Below are 17,218 nucleotides of genomic sequence, written 5' to 3'. Positions count from 1 at the left end.
TTAGTATTATCCAACTGCTTTGTTATAAATATATTATATACATTCAAACATCACATTAAAATATTATTCCATTACACCAGAAGAGATTAAGGCTTTATATTATTTACAGAAACAAGCAAGCACCTTAAAAAAATAAAAAGAACAAAACACCAGTCATTGACATTTCCCTTCTACCATTACAAGTTTGATACCTTGAGCTCTTGAATACAGCTATTTGCAGTGTGCCCAATGCTAGAACTATTTCAAACATTTATTGTCAGGGTAGGAAACACTTAATAGAAGACTCAGCAGTGAGCACTCCACACGAACAGACACATGTGTTGTAGGGTGCCCTCCCTCTCCTCAGAGGCTCCTGAAGTTGAAGGCTTATGCAGAAACTGCTCAATTCCATGTGGAGAGTAGAACAATTTTGTTTTAAGGGAAACTGAAGACACTTGAGGATTGGTGGCCCCTGGAGGAGCGGGATTCTCCGGTCTGTTGCACATGACATCAATCAGGCTGAACATGATAGTGAAGACAGAGCTGAACGTGGATCGATCACCGAGTGCATTGAGCAGGCATGATTTATAGGCTTCCATTGCTCCCCCACTGCTCCAGCAGTGCCCTCGCACTCCAACACCCAGTGACAAAGCTGTCACCTCTCCCTGCAGGTCTTAGGCAACGAGCTGCTTGGGAAGTGTTCAGAAATGTTGATACAACACACGCTTCCTGCTCCCCCAGTGCCCCTGCAGTGCCTGTGGCGTGCCCGTACCTCACGGATACAGCGACGAAGCAAGTTCTAAGGTGTAAGCAGACATGGCTACACAAAAAGGTGCTCAGTGAGAGTAATCATCTTCATTTCAAGTATTGTTTTAAGAATTAGTTCTTTTCATTGTAGTCTGTGTTAGCACTTTTTAGTTTGTGCTTTAGAGTCTGTTATTTCTTTGCAGGTCTTGAATTTGGCTGATGGCTTTATTTTCTTTTTTCTTTTAAAAACAACATTGGCAACAAGTTAAGGATTGCAGAAGGCTGGCAGAAGTTACTTGATTTTCTGAGCCCATTTCATATCATCTGCTCTTGGCTTCTCCCCAGTAAGTCCTTGGATGATGTTCTCCAAACATCTCCAAAATCTTATCTTCTCTAACGGATAATTCAGCCAACCTAAGGGATTGCAAAGGAAAAAGAGGATTAGTTTGTCATAGCATCCAAAGTTCAGTGTTTTTTTTTAATGAGAAAAAAAAGCAACCCACCCAATACTGCTAATAATGGTCAGGCTTAAACTCTCAGGACATAGTAGGAATTAAAAATAGCTCTTTGGGTGGCAAGATTTTTGCTACCATCTGTCAAGTCAGGCTTCTTAATTGTACCATGTTTCTACATGACATTCTGCTAATGAGAATTAGATTTTTTTCTTGGCAGAGGTTTCAAAACCCACATGAACCGTTTGTCGACGCCAATGACAGAATGAAGAACCAGAGTGGTTAATTTCCAGCTGTCTGATTAACTTGATAACTTATTTAGGATTGTGCAACACTAGTGACTGAGCATTCCCACCTGTACAGATATAAAAGGAAGCTAAAGCTTTCTGCAAACCTGGATGCTGAAAATCCAGAAGCCTGGCTTGTAGAAATGAGCATTCCAGAGCAGCTGCAGACATTCTGCTCTTTAGAAGGAACAGCAGCTTTGGTGAACAAACCCCATTAGTGGCCTGAGCTCACCAAGACCCCAGGCAATCGGATCTCAGCACCACTGACTGCTCCCTCAGGCTCTGAGCTCCTGCAGCTGATCACAAACCTTCCCCCACAAAGGAAGGTCTATGCAGACCCCAGCTGCAGCTCTCCCAGGAGCTCTGGGAGCATTAATGCACAGGCTGCAGGTGTGCCAGCTGCGCTGGGCAGGGGCCATACCCGTGGTGATGCAGAAGTAGGTCTCGTGGGGGGACACGTGGTGGATCCTGTGGTGCTTGCGGGGCAGGATGATGTGCCAGTCCTGCAGGAACACGACCCAGCGGGGAAGGCCAAAGTACGTGTGGGACCACTTGTGGATCTGGTTGGTCATGGTTATGAAGATGATGAGGGCAAAGACGTAGCACTCCCAGGGACAGGTCTCACACAGGGCCTCTGCAAAACACCACCAGCAGCTATGGCAGGGCACGCTTGTGCCAGGACAGCCTCCTGCCCAGCCAGGGCTGCCTGCTGCTGCAGGAGCTGACAGAGGCCTCACCAAAGCTGCTCTGGCACAAGTGTCACAAGAGCCAGTGAGCCATAAGCAATTCCCAAATGTCACAAGACAGGCTGGGAAGTGCCAGAATCTGTCAGCACACCATAAACAGGAAGTCAAACTGAGTTTACTATCTATAAAATTAATTTGACCCTTTAGTTCTTAACTTCTGCTTTGCACATAAGGCACTTGTGCACAGAGATGAAGCATTCTTCTGTGTTACACACTTTGGCACAATGAGTTTCCCCAGATGTTCACAGCTTGGTCCCTCTTATAAAAAAAGCATTTAGCATAACTTCTAATCTTCCTTGCACAACTCTCCAGCCCCAGATTCTCTGCTGAGCTAGAGAACCTCACTGTGCCACCTTTTGTCACCACACCTCAAAGGAAAGAAAGTTTCCCTCCCTCCTGCCAGGAGCACCAGGCTTCCAGCAGCTCTTTCTTGTCATATCACATCCATGGGTTCCTCCAAACTTCTCATGGACAAATGTTCACTCAATAGCAACAAGAACACTAAATCCACAGCAGTCAGAAGTAGCAGCTTACCTGGGGAAAAAGACACAAATTTGTATGCCATGTTGGCCAAGGGGACCAGTGTCATGAAGCAGTTGTCTCCATTGGTCTCTATGAAATCATGCCTGGTGATTGCTGTGGGGTCAATATGGTGTTCCCTAAAGGGTCTGATGAAAGCCTGGGAAAACAATTGGATAAACACAATACCACACTCAATAATGGTCTTGGAAAAGAAAAATATTACAAAAAAATAACCCAAACAAACTCTCTTACACTCAAATCTGATGATTGAGTTGAAGAGAATTCCACAGTACAAAACATGTAAATAGGATTCAAACATTTGTCATGAGGACACTTCAGATCATGTGATTTACATGTGCAAATCAATTCAGTTCCCCCACACAAATCCAAGTTTTCTTTGTTTTTCAGTTTTCTTCTTCTAAATTTTCACTTAGGACTTTTAGTATGTAATCTTAAAAACAAGCATCAGCACCCTAATTTCACAGGCAAAATGAGCCTGTGAAATTCACGTGCTAAGCAGAATCAACCAAGGAAAAAAAAACCACTAAAAAATTAGGATTCAGCCTACCATATTTATGGGCTACAGATGCCAGCACTAACAGACTAAATGCCAATTAAGTGACTGGACAAAGCAGTGGAAGACAGACTATACAGAAGTCACCTCTAGGAGCAGAAATCACATCTGAACACACAGAGCAATTGTTTTACTGTGTGGGACACAGTTACTGATTTGCCTTTAACACTTGCAGCGTGTCCAGCCTGTGCAAAGGTGTCCTGAGCAGCCTCAGCTCATGGTTTAGTGCAGAGTCTCTAGCAGTAGGGTTTTTAAAAGTTATTTTAACTGTGGTCCAGAGATACAGGGGTTCAAGACTACTAAGTCTATTGAAGCTGAACAAAAAAGCCAAACTCAACAGTTTTAATTCTGCTGTTGTAGTTCGTGTAACTCTGGATACTAACAAGGAATAGCCCACTTTTTTATATAAATAATGATCCTTCTGATATTGCACTGTGAGGAGTAATTAATGGTAGCTGTTAAGAAATTTAATTAAGAAAACAGATTGTTGCCTACTACAGAAGCCAGTGCACCTTCCACTAAGCAGCTGACATTTGTAGCTGCAGGTGTATAATACACATCAAATTAAATCTTCAGTCACCACCATTCTAATATTACTGTGTTACAACAGGGGCCCATAGAAAAGGGAACAGGGAAGATTCTTCCTGGAGCAGCCTCATGTTTCACAAATTTTTAGGAGTTCAGCTGCAGGGACAACTCTCCAAATCTGTGTTCCTGACCTCCTGAGCATGCACAGAGCCCAGCCAGGGTCCAACACTTGTGCTGCCACAGGCTGTTCCCACAGAGCCTGCAGGGTCTGCAAACGCTGCCAGCCTCAGGCAGGTGACAGAATGGAGCAGTGCCACCCCACAGTGTCCCCCAGGCCAGGTGCAAGCACAGCCCTGCCCAGCAGAGCCCAGGCTGTGCCCTGGGCTGGGTGTGGCACAGAGCCCAGCCCAGCTGGGAGCGCTGGCACTGCTGCAAAAGGCGCTTCAGAGAGTAACAATGTCAAACCTTTCCAACGATGGGTAGCTCCACGGATCCCCAGGTGTCTGCTCCCCAGTGGAACAGTCCTGAGAGGAAGTCGGCCGTAATAACTCCTGCAACTGGAATGAGAGTCAGACAAACACAGCATTTTTACTGATTCAGTCACATCTTATTCTTATTTCAGAAGTTTACTTGTTTATCTGCCTCTAACTTAGATATTTACAACCACGTGAGATCTACGCAGTCTGAATAAACACACGGTCAGGCAATTAGGAAAAGGAGCAAGACACCATTTGGACAGCAGCAATCTTCATTAAATCTGTATTTGTGTTTAGCCCATCTCCTACAGAACAGAAATACCTTCCTAGTGGGTACCTTTTGCTCAGCTGACCCCTCACCTCTGCAGTCCTTCCCCTCACCTTTCATTTTCAGAGAGGGAGAAGAAATAAAAAAGCTCTTCTCCTATTATAATTCAGCCCCTGATGTTGAATCCATTATCCAGTTGGCCCAAACTCTTAAATGCAGCAGGAGACTCTTCATTCTTTATCTACCCCTTATTACACTGAAGACAGCTTATTTTCTAAGCAGCAGATTCTGTGCATTTGTTCTTGTTTCAGACCACACACACAGGCCACAGCAAGGCCGGGTGGGACACAATAGCGTTTAGATCTGCTCCCAGCAGCTGAAAGGGCAAGCAGCCTGGGCTCAGGGGAAGATATCCAAACAACACTTCTCTTTGCAAGACTCAAATGCCATTCTCGCTGAGGTAATGCCCCCATTAGTCTGCCTTGCCTCCAGCTGCTGCATCATCCCAGTGAAATAACTGCAGGAACAGCAACGCAAATTGAGGCAAAATACCAACAGCTCAATAGATGCTCCTCGTGTTGCTTTGATGTCAGCTGGTAAAGGGAAGAATGGAGGGTGCCTGAAGCAGTGCATTATACTAAAGCAATTGGGATACAACCTAACTACCAGCAGTCTTGTTCCAGCTGTACTGCAGCAGGGTGTGCTCTGTCCTCTATGCTCCTCTGTGGAGGGTGAGTCACAATAAAAGAGCAGGAGCTGTGCTGAGGTTCCACAGAACCAGCACGGTGACACTTGGTGTGTGTCCTGTCCCTGGGCTCAGAGGGCACATCCCACTGATGAGCTGGGCCCAGCAGCCTCACACACCCAGCACTGCCTTCCCTGAGCATGGCAAGGCCAAGGCACAGGAGCTGCAGGACTTGCTCAGAACACTGGGAATTCTTGGTATGCAAGCAGACTGCAGAATAAGGAGGAAGGAAGGCAGCCCAGCACACAGGGAACCCAAAGGTGCACCAATGGACTCCAGCCGGTATCCAAGCAAACACTCGACTGCCACACATATTTGCTGGAAATGCTGCTCTGTCCCATTCCCCCACACCCGTGATCCTCTGTGTGGGCACCTCCCAGGCACACCACCCCAACACACATGGACACAGGGCACCTCTGTCCTGCTCGTGTCCAGCTCAGAAACCAGGGAATGTGCAGGGTTTGTGACCCAGGAAAGGCCCCTCTCCACCTCCTCAGTGCTTCAGTCAAACTGAGAGACAACCTGCAAGCTCTGCTCTTGTGGGTGACTCTCAAACCACTTCCCGTGGCCAGGCTGCTCCCGGGGCCTGCAGACAGAGGAGGCCCCACAAGAGCTTCGAGACACAAAACTGCTGGGCACATTTACCATTAAAAGCTGCACTTCACCGAAATTGTATGAGCTGAGTAAGCTTGGCTTTGCATAGGTCAAATGATCAAATTGTAACCTGGAAGTCTTATATCAAAGTATACAAAGTTTCATAATCACTGTAAAAATTCAGTTAGAGTCTCTGGAGAGAAAGCAAGCAGGATACGATGTTATTAAATAACTTGATGCTATTGTGTAACATCACTGGGAAGTAGAGCCGTGTTTAATCGGTGGCTGCATGAACTGGTTGAACAGCATTAAATGGTCTGCATGGCTAACTTCACACAGAAAAAATCTTGTTGGCTAAATATCAATATGCCAAAGTACCAGTTGCTTGTCACTTATATGCTTATGAAAATAAAGTGCCTTAGTCACCTGGAGTCCCCATTTAGTGACTTTCAGTACAGAGAAGGCAGGGGTTTGATATTATGGCAAATTATGAAGCTAAGATTATAATCCCTGGTCATTTCAATAAATATAAACTGCAGCAGCTTGAAAGAGAAAAAAGAAGAGTTCATAAATTTGGCTAATAAAGCTGAGGAACTTTCAGTCAGACCTGGACCTGAGAGTGCCCACGAGTGGCATCCTTGGAGCTGTGAGGCAGCAGGACATGGACACCTGAGCAACGTGCCCAGCACTCACTTCAGCCAGCACTGATGTCTCTGGAGTGTTCTTTCTCCAGCATGTGCCACAGCTTTCGTGTGTTACACACTCATGTCTGGCTCTGCAATGCAGCTGACCAAGGGCAGCCCTGCAGAGCTGCTGGAGCTTGAAACAAAGAGCTTCTGGGCCTTGATGAGATCCAGTTTTTATTCTGAAACTGCACTAAGTGATTTCCTCCTGTGTGCTCTCTCTGGCTGACCCACAACCTCTGCAATACTGAAACATGCGCCTCAAATGGGTTAAAAAAATCAGCTTCCCATCTTTCAAGAGAGCAGTAATTAATTGTAACTTGTATCATGTCACAAGATGTTCCTAAAGATATCTGCTCTATGTGGGGCAGTTCCTAGGAATACAAACAGGTTACAACACAAAGTTAACTCTTCTTTTTTTGTAAGACTGCAATGAACAGTGCCTGTCATGAACCAGTGTGGCTGCAGATAACAGTCACATGCCTGAAACAGGTCAACCAACTTGGAAAAAAGGGGCTTAAAACCCTATACAAAAATAGGAGGAAGGAGAGGAAAATGAAAACCAAGATTCATGCTGTAACTTGCCAAACTTTTTATCTAGATGTTTTTAATATATGAACTATATACTCAGCTCGTGTATATTGAATAGGCTGGACGCCACAAGCTCCCCTGAAGGTATGAGGACTTTCAAGACTGATATTACATGTCTTGGTGAGGCTTTTCTGCTTGCCACACAATAATCCCTTTGCCAGCCTTGTCCCCGGCACTACCAACCTTCAATTACAGTGGCAGAGGCTGCTCTGGCTCTGTGGCACTGCTGGGATGTTGTCCTGCTGCAGTGGGAAACACGGGGGTGTTCAAGCTCCCCCAGAGCCCCATTCCCAGCCAGGGCTGCCTGACCCAACTGGGTGCTTGTGTGCATGCAAATAAAACACCAAACTCAGACTTGCAGAAAGAGGAACAGCTCCATGGCTGCCCAGCAGCTGAGGATATCCAGAACAGGGCATGACTGGAGTGAGCACAAGCCACAGCAGAAATCCATCCTCTGCCCACTCTTTTTCTTTTTTTCTTTCCGTGAGGAGGGAAGGAAATTGTCTCATCTCTGCTAAACCAGCCTGGAAGGCAAGAGAGTCCCGTGGCTCTTCCTGTCCAGCACGCTCATCTTTAGTCAGCAGGACATGACACAGCCTGAGCTGCTCTGAGGCAAGGCCACCGAGGTGTCCTCAGAGCTGCGCTCCCCTGCGGGCCCCAGTGACTCGGCAGGGCCAGGGCACCTGCGTGCCCCCTGCCACAGCACGGAGGGAGGGGACACTCTGGGGAGGGACGGCTGCCCCACTGCCAGCCACAGCAGGGGCACATCTCTGCTGTCCCAGGAATGTCCAGGTTAAGGCATTTACAGTATTGCCCCTGTTACAATTGCATGTGCCCCTAAAGGCACAAAGAAAGAAGCTGTGACATGGCCTGTAATTACACACATAGGGTTTAGGCTCAGTGGAATGGTGCAGAGTATTCAAAGTGCTTCATTTCCTAAAGGAAAGTATGTATTTATATAAGAGCACACAGAGGGTCCCTGTGCAGTGAACAGGTCTGTGCAGCAGGACAGATCCAGCCCCTGGAACAGACTGACAAAGACCTGGCAGGAACTGGGCCTAGAGCTCTGTCTTTATTAGCAGAATGTTTGTTTTATGACTTCAGCTCAAGGTCAATATTCCAAAGAAGCCTGAGGGAAGCTGTCAATGGAGCACACCTCACCCTGTGGGTGACTCAGGATTCCCAACTGTGCCCGTGGAGCTCCTCACGTATTTAGGAATCAGGACTTTTATGGATATGACTTGCACAATATGCAATAAAACCTAATACTCAGTGTGAATTACAGACATCATTCACACTTCAGCTGGAGAAATAATGTATTGAAGGCAGCAAAACAAGATAGCCTGAAGCACTTACTATTTTATGGCACTCATTTTTGTACACACTATCAATTATTTCCACACCACTTTATTTACACAGAATCCAGATTCTGCTACTTTAATCATTCACTACTACTTAAATAATACTATCAGTGAATTGGCTGCTTTATCAGTTAAACTGGTAACCAGGATATCAGAGAACTCCAGCTTTTATCAATATTAACTTTGAGATGAAAGCCAGCTGCAAACAGATTGCACCACAGGTTAACCATCATTGCTGATTCTCTTGTCTGGCTCTGCCCTCACCCCTAAGCAGCAGTTCCCATTCCCATGCCATGTTCCCTCCATTCCTCCCAACACCTCCAGCTCATCAGCTGAGAGCAGGCAAGACTGAATTAAGCCAGGAGAGCTGCTGTGATTCACAGTGAGGACACTGCTCCCCCCAGCCCCAACAACCTCTCCACAGACACCAGGAACCCCCAGTCCCAGCTTTGGCAGGAATTCAGAGCTTCTGCTGTGTACCACTGCTTGAACCCGGTGCAGTGTTTGGGGTGGGGTTTGTTTTGTTTGAACTCATTAGCAATGCCCAGCACTGATGATGAACAAGTACTGTTCTGTTCTGAACATTCTATCAGAATCCTTCACTGGTTCTTCCTCTCCTCCACAGAAGAGGTGGAATCAACTTTTCTTATACTCCTGGAAAAAGTCATCATTCAGGATGATAAAGGCCAAACATCACATCCTGACATGAAAGCACAATTCTCCAGAATTCTTGTGTTCAGTCTGCAGTCCCCAGAAACAAAGCCAGTTTGATGCCTCAAGCACCAATTGTGACATTTCCCTTGAGCTTTTGCGTTCTGGAAAGTTCTTGTGAACACTTTTGTCGAGCAATGTATTTTGTTCCCAACCCTGACCATTTTGACAGCTCTTTTCCTTCTCAATAGTCCCTACTCTTGCAGTGACTACACAGGAACACCAAACTTACTCAGCTACATCAGAACTTCCCCTCTGAGAGGCTGAGAAGCCACTGAAACGTAAAGACAAAGCAGCACCACATTTTGCAGAGGGCCTCAGTTTCAGAGGCTCACACACAGATGTCCCTCTCCCTTTCCAATAGCAAGTCAAGCCTGAAGGATCCCACATGAAGGGAGTCTTGCCTGGAGCAGCAGCAAACAGCTCCTACTTACATATCCCAACGAGGACCGAGGGCGTGTGCTCCAGCCGCAGGTACAAGAGGAGATTGTAAAAATTGAAGCAGATCAGAGAGAAGCATAAGATGACAGAGATCCATTCTTGTAGTCTCTTTCCTGTTGGAAATAACGAGGGAGAAAGCACGTTTTACTTTTATCAGAGAGGAAAATGTGAAGCCTGAAATAACAGAGAGAGACCATTCTACTGCCTGGATGACTTGCTCCATTTGCCTGACACGGAACTGAAACAGAAACTTATTCATCTATGGGAGGTGCACACATTTTCTTAAATGACAGCCCTCTTCCCTGAGCCACTACTACCCTCTTCCCTCTGCTCTTGTCCAATTAACAGGGCCAAATCAGACACCATCTCACACTGTCCTAGTTTCCCTCTCCCTGAGATTGCTGGCATAAAGTTCCTCCACGTCACATCTTTTCTCAATTTGCATTTCATCCAATATTCAGTGTTGCTGGAAGGGCTGAATCTGGGAACAAATTTCTGGCCTCAAACATATTTAAATCACCTTGTGATCTGTAATATTTACAAGCTCTGAGATTTTGAATAAAGCTGTTGTACTAACAGGAGAAAGCACTGTTCTCACCATTCTGTATTTTGGTGGCCCTGGAATGGCTTGTCTAACGTCACAAGTACTCTCCTGAAGCTTCTCCCTGAACTGCTGTCTTGTCTGTGCCTTCCTGCTCCCAGGCAAAGGCTGGCAACTCTCAGCAACTCTGAGATGACAAGGGACAGAACAAGAAAAGAGAAAGAACTGGCACAAATTCTCTCCTGCACCTTGCTGTACCACTTTGTACCTCTATGAAAAAATCATTTACTGCCTATAAAAAGGGAGCAGGCACATCAGAGTATGGTAACACTTGCACTATCAGGTTAGCACAGAAGGCTGCTCCCTGCTCTTCACTGCTGCATCCCCACGAGGCTCTGAGGCAGAGCACAGGGAACACTCAGGGTGAAACCTGCAGGATTAGGGCACAGAAACAGACCTTTAATACCCAAGGCCAAGAAGATCTGAGTTGTCACCAGAAGGGCCTGGGCTGAAGGCAGCTCTTAATGCCCTCAGGAGCTGCCAGGCCAGTCCCAGCCTGTTCTGGGGGTCAGCCAGCACAGCCTCCCCTTGCCAGGGCTCCCTGGGGCAGTTACCCCCCAGCCCCAGTCCCTCTGGCAAAGCAGAGCACAAGGAAGGCTCAGGGAGGGCTCCAGACAGGGGCACATGCTCTCCCAGGAGCAGAGGCACACTCAGGCCTGGCATGTGTTCAGCTTCTGTCCTACTCCTCCTCTCTGCTGACCTAATGCCTGATCAAATTTCTCCTCCTAAATGCTAAATCAAGTCCTCTTCTCACTGTACCACGCAATGAGCAGGGAAAGGAGGAACAGAAACGCAGGATCAGTCTTATCTCCAACGTGCCTACAAGGCAACATTTGAAAGTGTGAACAAAAGACTTTGACAGGTCAGTTTTAGACGTTCTAGAAGGGCCATGGGTATATAAATTAACACTCTCTGCAGTAGCAGAGGAGAGAATAGTAGAATTAAATTAAGACACAAGAACAGCCATATTTGACAGCAGCATCAGGTCACAACGTGGGTGATTCTATAAAGAGGTCCCTGGAGTAATGAAAGTAAGAGTTAATTAACATTCACTTCCTTCATAAGAAAACCACACCCTGATTAGAGGAGATAAGTGGGTAGATCCACATGGAACAATTAGCTGAGTGCTGGAAAGGAGGCTGGCAAGTCCCCTGAGCTCAGTGTGTGCAAACACCTCTGTAGTCTGAACACAGGGATCCAGCATGGCTGTCGAGATATCCAGGTTCAAAAGCACAGCCTCAGCTCTGCACTGGGAAGGCAAATCAAGGAACTGAGTCAGCACTGATAACTTGTATTTAAAGGGCACTCAAACCCCAAAGTCTGTGAAGGAATGAATTGCCAAAGCCACAAAGTATGTGCTTAAAGAAATCAGGGAAATATTCCAGTCACGTTCACACTGCACAATTCAATGCAAGCCCCATTCTTATGGATTCAGAATCTGAACATGATACACTTCAGCCATAATACATATTCTGGCATTGCTTATGTAAATTATTTATGTAATTCCAGAAGAAACCTGCATATCTAATACACCCTCAGCTCCCTGATATGTCACTGTACGTGCGCTACAGCCAGCGAGAAGGGCAGCAAGCTCTTCGGGGAGGAAAACCTTTTCCTTATGAGCCAGAGCAGTGGTTAAGTCAGTGAGTGCTTTTGTGTAAAGCACAGGAATCAGTCCCGGTGGCTGAAAGGTGTCACAAAGGACCTGCTCAAGGCAAGCTCGTGGAGAGCAAAAGAAACTGAAACAGGCAGACTTGCCCCAGTCACACAAGCGAACAAAGGCCTTGGATTTCTTATCATCACTTGGCTCTGTGTGAGTAAGAGCACCTACTTGTGCAGGAATTGCCTTGGATATGCAAGCTGGGCTCAGCTGATCTGCTGGAAATCACAAGACACTCAAAATACATCTTCCCTTCCCTAATTCTTCACCAGAGAATAGATTCTCTAGGAATGGGAGGAATACCCAGCACTGCTGACACTGAGCAGTGACCTAAAAACAAATTATGTTTTTTTTACAAGGAGTTTGCAATTATTTCCCCAGCATAGTCAAACAGCCATTTACTGAGCACCCAAATAACAAACTAAGGCTTGATGAGGAGTTCCAAGCTGCAGGAAGAGCGGAGCAGGGATTGAAGCATCCCCGTGCCGGTTGTGCGGTGCCAGGCCCGCAGAGGCTCCGAGGGCAGAGCTGCGGCTCCAACCTCGTGCTGCGGCCACACCTGCCCACCTGCGCTCGAGGGGAAGGCTCGCTTTTGTCCGCCGGCTTCAGAGGGCAGAACGTCCCTCCCGGGCAGTTTGTGGCTGCGAGCGCTGCCGCCCGCACCCGGCCCGTGCCGCAGCCCCGCTCCGAGCCCAGGGCCGCCAGCCCCGGCCCTTCCCGCTCTTCCGGGGCGCCCGGAGCCGGGCCGGGAACAGCCGGGCCCGAGGGGAGCCGGCCACGGGAGAACCGGGCCCGGCAAGAAGGGGGCTCGAGGGGAACGGGTCCTGGGGGAGCCACCGCGAGCACCCGGCCCGCGGGCCCCGCCCGTCCGCGCCGCCTCACCTGGCGAGTAGAGCTCGGCCAGCTCGCGGGCCCCGGCGTGCTGGGCGCCCCAGCGCCGCCCGCCGCCCTCGGGCTCCTCGGCGGCCTCGTCCCGCGGCGCGGCCGCCCCCGGGCCGCTCTCGGCCATGTCCGGCCGGGATGGGCGCGCAGGGCCCGCGGACCCGCCCGGCAGCGACGGGAACGGGCCGCGCTGCGGCGGGGGGCGGGCGCGCCGGGCCCCGCCCCCTGCGCCTCCCGCCAATCGCCGCCGCCGCCGCGAGCCCGCCCGGCCAATGGGCAGCGCCGCCCGGCGCGCAGCGGCCAATGGCACGGCGGCACGGCCGGCGGCGCAGTGCGGGGCGGGGGCGGCCGGGCCGGGCCGGGCGCGGGACCGGGGCGGGGCCGGGGCGGAGCCGGGGCGGGACCGGGCGGGGCCGGGCGGGGCGGGTCGGGGTGGGGCGGCGGGCGCGGCCCGGTCCAGTCCGGGATGGGGGCGGAAACGGGCCCCGGGAGGGGTCGGGCGGTCCCGGGTGTTCCCGTTCGCACCGCCCCCTCCGCCCGGTTGCTCGCGCGCCCTCTGCCGGCGCGGGGCGCTGTTCCCGCGGCAGCGCCCGCCCGTGCCCGCGCCCCGCCACAACGGCGGCAATGAGGCCACGGTCCGTGCTTTGGTGACCCTGCCCGCGCCCCGCCACGGCGGGGCAATGCGGCCACACGTGCCCGTACGAATGTGTGAGTGAGAGGAGGATGTAAGCGGCTGTGGCTGAGGCACGTTCCCGGCATCCCAAGTCACCTCCAAGCTGTGTTGGTGATTTTGGTTTGTCGAGGCCGAAGGGCTGCCGGGAGGAACAAGCACCGGCACGTTGTTACCGAAGTTTGGCTGTGCATGGGCTATCAAACGTCCCTGGAAAATGGCTCAGGATAGGCGGGACCAGAGCCGCACCTGTCCGTACGACGGCACGGCCCGACCGCCGGCAAGGGCACGGCACGGCACGGCACGGCACAGCCCGGCCTGGCACGGCACGGCCCGGCCCGCAAGGTGGCGCTCCAAGCCTGCTGCCGGGCGGGGATGGGGATGGGGATGGGGATGGGGATCGGGATCGGGATCGGGATCAGGATCAGGATCAGGATCGGGATCGGGATCGGGATCAGGATCGGGATCGGGATCGGGGTCGGGATGTGGCCCGGGGCGGGGCTCGGGGGTCTCCTTGCCGGTCCCCGCGCCCCGGACACGGCCCTGCTGCGCCTCAGCCCCGGACAGCGGCGATTATCGCGTTACACACTGAACTCCTTCCCTGACCCTGCGCCGGGCAGGCGGGAGCAGCACTGGTGCCACGGGTGCCACGGGTGCCACCCGGCCCCGTCCCGGCTCCTGCCCGCTCCGCCGGGCCGCGCGGTCCGCCCGAGCCCCGGGGCACCGGGGAGCAGGAACTGGCTGCGGTTCCTCGCCGGACTCTCTCTGGCATGGGAAAGTGTCAGTGGGTGGCAGAGCTGGAGCAGCCACTCCCACGGCTCCCGTCCAAAGCCGAAATGCAAAGGTGGGGAGATGACAGGGGCCGAGGAGCGGCGTGTGGAGGACAGAACACCGTGGTTACCCCACCTGGCAGCCCGTCCACACAGCCAGCTGCCAGGTGACACGGACCGGCCCCGGGGCTGTTCCAGTGCCAGCACTCACAAACAACAAGCCCGAACCGATTCCCTGGCAGCCCCACTTTCCCTGTGGTGCTCGACACGGGGTGAGAGCAGATGGAAAACAAGTATTTGTACCATCTAGAGCACAGACTTCTAACGCTTTCAGTAAAGAAAAAAAATCTTCTATTTCTTCACCTAAGCACTTTCTCCTGTAACCCCATCTCAGACTTCCCTTGTTTTATGTTGCCCCTTGCCATACACCCCATGGAGTTCAAGCTGTCTGTCCCACAGCCTCAGGACCTTGGAAGAGTTCTCCTCTTTTAGAATTCCTAAGTGAATTACCAAGTTCTGTTACTAAGAACCTCTGACACTTCACAGGGTTCCCTGGAAGGACAGAATTCATCTTCCCTTGATAGATCTTTTGAAAGCTTGGATACACTAGAGGTCACAAATGCATGATCTGTAACAAATTCATCAAAGCAGGAGGCTGCAATTACCCAGGACATGTCAGGCAGCTACAGAGAACTTTTGGACAGTTAGTGGACAGCAACTTCTCTGCCATTTTTATGGAGCACAAGGAAATGGGCTACTCGTAAAACACAGTCACCTCTCACTGTCCCTGCTCAGATTGACAGCCCACATCCTTCGAGGCAGCCAGCTCCAGCAGGGACTTTCTCTGCCATGCAGGATGGAGATTGTGGCTTTGCTTTGTCACTGTTCCCTTCCATGGGCCTTTGTGTGCTCTGACTCTTCCTCCTCTCTTTGTTTCTCAGAGCCACAGAGTGGGCGCTCTGACCTCGGATTTGCTCTGGAAAATTTTCCGTCGGGTCAGGGAGGGAATTTGGCCGATGTTGTCCCACTGGTGTCAGTCTCCAGGTGTCGTCTCCGCGCGGCCAGTAGGGCAAAGAGCAGCGAGGAGATAAAGGGCATTGAGCAACGCGCGCTGAAAGGCCAGGCCCGCTGGGTCAGAGGTGAGCAGAAAATCAGCAGAAGACCAACAAAAACCATGTCCCAGCCCATCACGGTGTCACACGGGAGCGGGGTGAGGGAGTGCTCGGGGGGAGGACTCTGCTCTGTAACAAAGGCAGCGAAGGAGGCCAGGAGACACAGCCTGCAGCCACCCCTGGGACTGCCAGCACAGCCTCCGGCTGCGGGGCACCGTGTGGCAATCCCTTCTTGCGCTAAAGTGAAGCCAAGTCTGAGCCTGGCCTGAGCCGGGGCAGACAGAAGGAGAGCCAGCCTCTCTCGAGCTGAGACATTGTCCCTGTCTGACATTTGGCAAGGGCTGTTGTTTCACAGCAGAGAACAGCAAGTGGAGAGCAATGGTTCCAAACCTGCGCTCTGCCAGGTACAGCTGGGGAGTTGCTGTGGGCATATGGTGTGCAGCTCAATAAAGAGAGACCTGGGGCTGGGGAGAAGGGAAAAAAAGGGCTCAGCATGCTCAGAAATAAATTTCAATGTTACTTCTCTATTTCACAGTCTTTATTGCAACATTGCTCTTCTTAGGCCAGTGTTTTAGGCAAGGTCCCCTCCTACCCCCAGAGCTCTTCCGTGCTTGCTGGCAGGGACTCTGCTCTGGGATCCCTCCTGTTCTCCTCCAGCTCACCTCCAACAGCACCCACAGCATCTCAGGCACTGCTGGCACTGCCTTCCTGCCCTGCTGCCCCTGCTCTGCCCCTCTGCTGCTCCACACTGCAGCTCCGGTGCCATGCAGCTCTGACCTTACTGACCTGCCAAGAGCTACTGCCAGGGAAATCATAAATGGGACAAAGCTGAGCAAGAAACATCAGAAATGTCAGCCAGGCTCTTTCTAGGCTACGACCCTGGGTCCAGAGACCTTCTGATAAACACTGCGGTGTGTGAGCCATCACCACTAAACTCACAGCATCTCCCCAAAGCTGGTGTCATTCCAGAGGCAGCTGATGTAGACCTGGAGTGTGAACTGGAAAGCTTGCAAGAAATCCTGGAAAAAAAGACAATTTCCAGGAAGAAAATTCCTCTGCAATGCTTTACTGTAGGTCTGAGCCCAGAGCTGCAAAGTTGAGGCTTCTACAGTGCCAAGAGAGAGCACAGTTTAATTCATGACAGAGATGAGCAGTGAGGATGAGACTCTTCCCTCCACCTTTTCACCACGCTGGCCTCCTCCTGTTCCCCTCCCTGTGTCTGGATTGTTTCACACATGAATGTAGAGGAACCTGGATGCTATTGCATCAGATTTTTTTTCACTAGAAGGAAGGTGCTTTTCACAGAAGGGCTGCTTTCCTAATGGAAATTGCTCTGTTGGGAGACAAGCTGAAGGGCTGCTGCCAGTGCCTGGGTCCCTTTACCAGGAATGTCTGCATCTCCCAGGACAATCATTAGCAGCCTCTGCACATCTGGCAAGGCCAAGCCAGGCACTCGCAGGGACAGAGCCCTGTGTGCCCAGACCTCGGCTCAGGCCTGTGGTGTGAGCCTTGCTCTGCACCTGTTCCCATTTCAAAACCCCCACTTCTGGCCACGCATTTGTTGTGACAAGTGCAGAAATAATTTAAAAGAGACCAGAGTTAGCCCAAAACCTGCTCGCCGAACGCTGGGCTGCTGGATAAGTGGTTAGTCCCGCCAACAAGGTTCCCATGAGAAGCTGAGAGCGGACGTCGCCTCCATGAGAGTGGATGTTGGGATTTGAGGTGAGCTGGAGGAAGTTGAAAGAGATCCAGGTAGAGCAGGGAGGTGAGGGGGAGAAGGGAAGGAGGGGACAAGCCGGGCATCCAACCTGAATTACC

The 17,218-nt window shown here is 50.8% G+C and overlaps 1 protein-coding gene across 1 annotated transcript; it reads right to left on the bottom strand.

Annotated features, from left to right (window-relative positions):
- On the bottom strand, positions 1-13,000 carry PEDS1 (plasmanylethanolamine desaturase 1). The gene is made up of 6 exons (XM_066561295.1): positions 12,849-13,000; positions 9,699-9,818; positions 4,301-4,392; positions 2,746-2,890; positions 1,887-2,099; positions 1-1,140 (listed from the first exon to the last, which is right to left on the bottom strand). Exons 1-6 carry the CDS (start codon positions 12,973-12,975, stop codon positions 1,019-1,021), a joined length of 819 nt encoding a protein of 272 aa, XP_066417392.1. The 5' UTR covers positions 12,976-13,000; the 3' UTR covers positions 1-1,018.
- Between the last annotated feature and the right edge of the window lie 4,218 nt (positions 13,001-17,218).

The sequence above is a fragment of the Molothrus aeneus genome, chromosome 17 (genome assembly GCF_037042795.1).
Source record: "Molothrus aeneus isolate 106 chromosome 17, BPBGC_Maene_1.0, whole genome shotgun sequence".
NCBI lineage: Eukaryota > Metazoa > Chordata > Aves > Passeriformes > Icteridae > Molothrus > Molothrus aeneus.
Note: the sequence above shows the minus strand (reverse complement) of the source record. Positions and strands in the feature narration are given on the sequence as shown.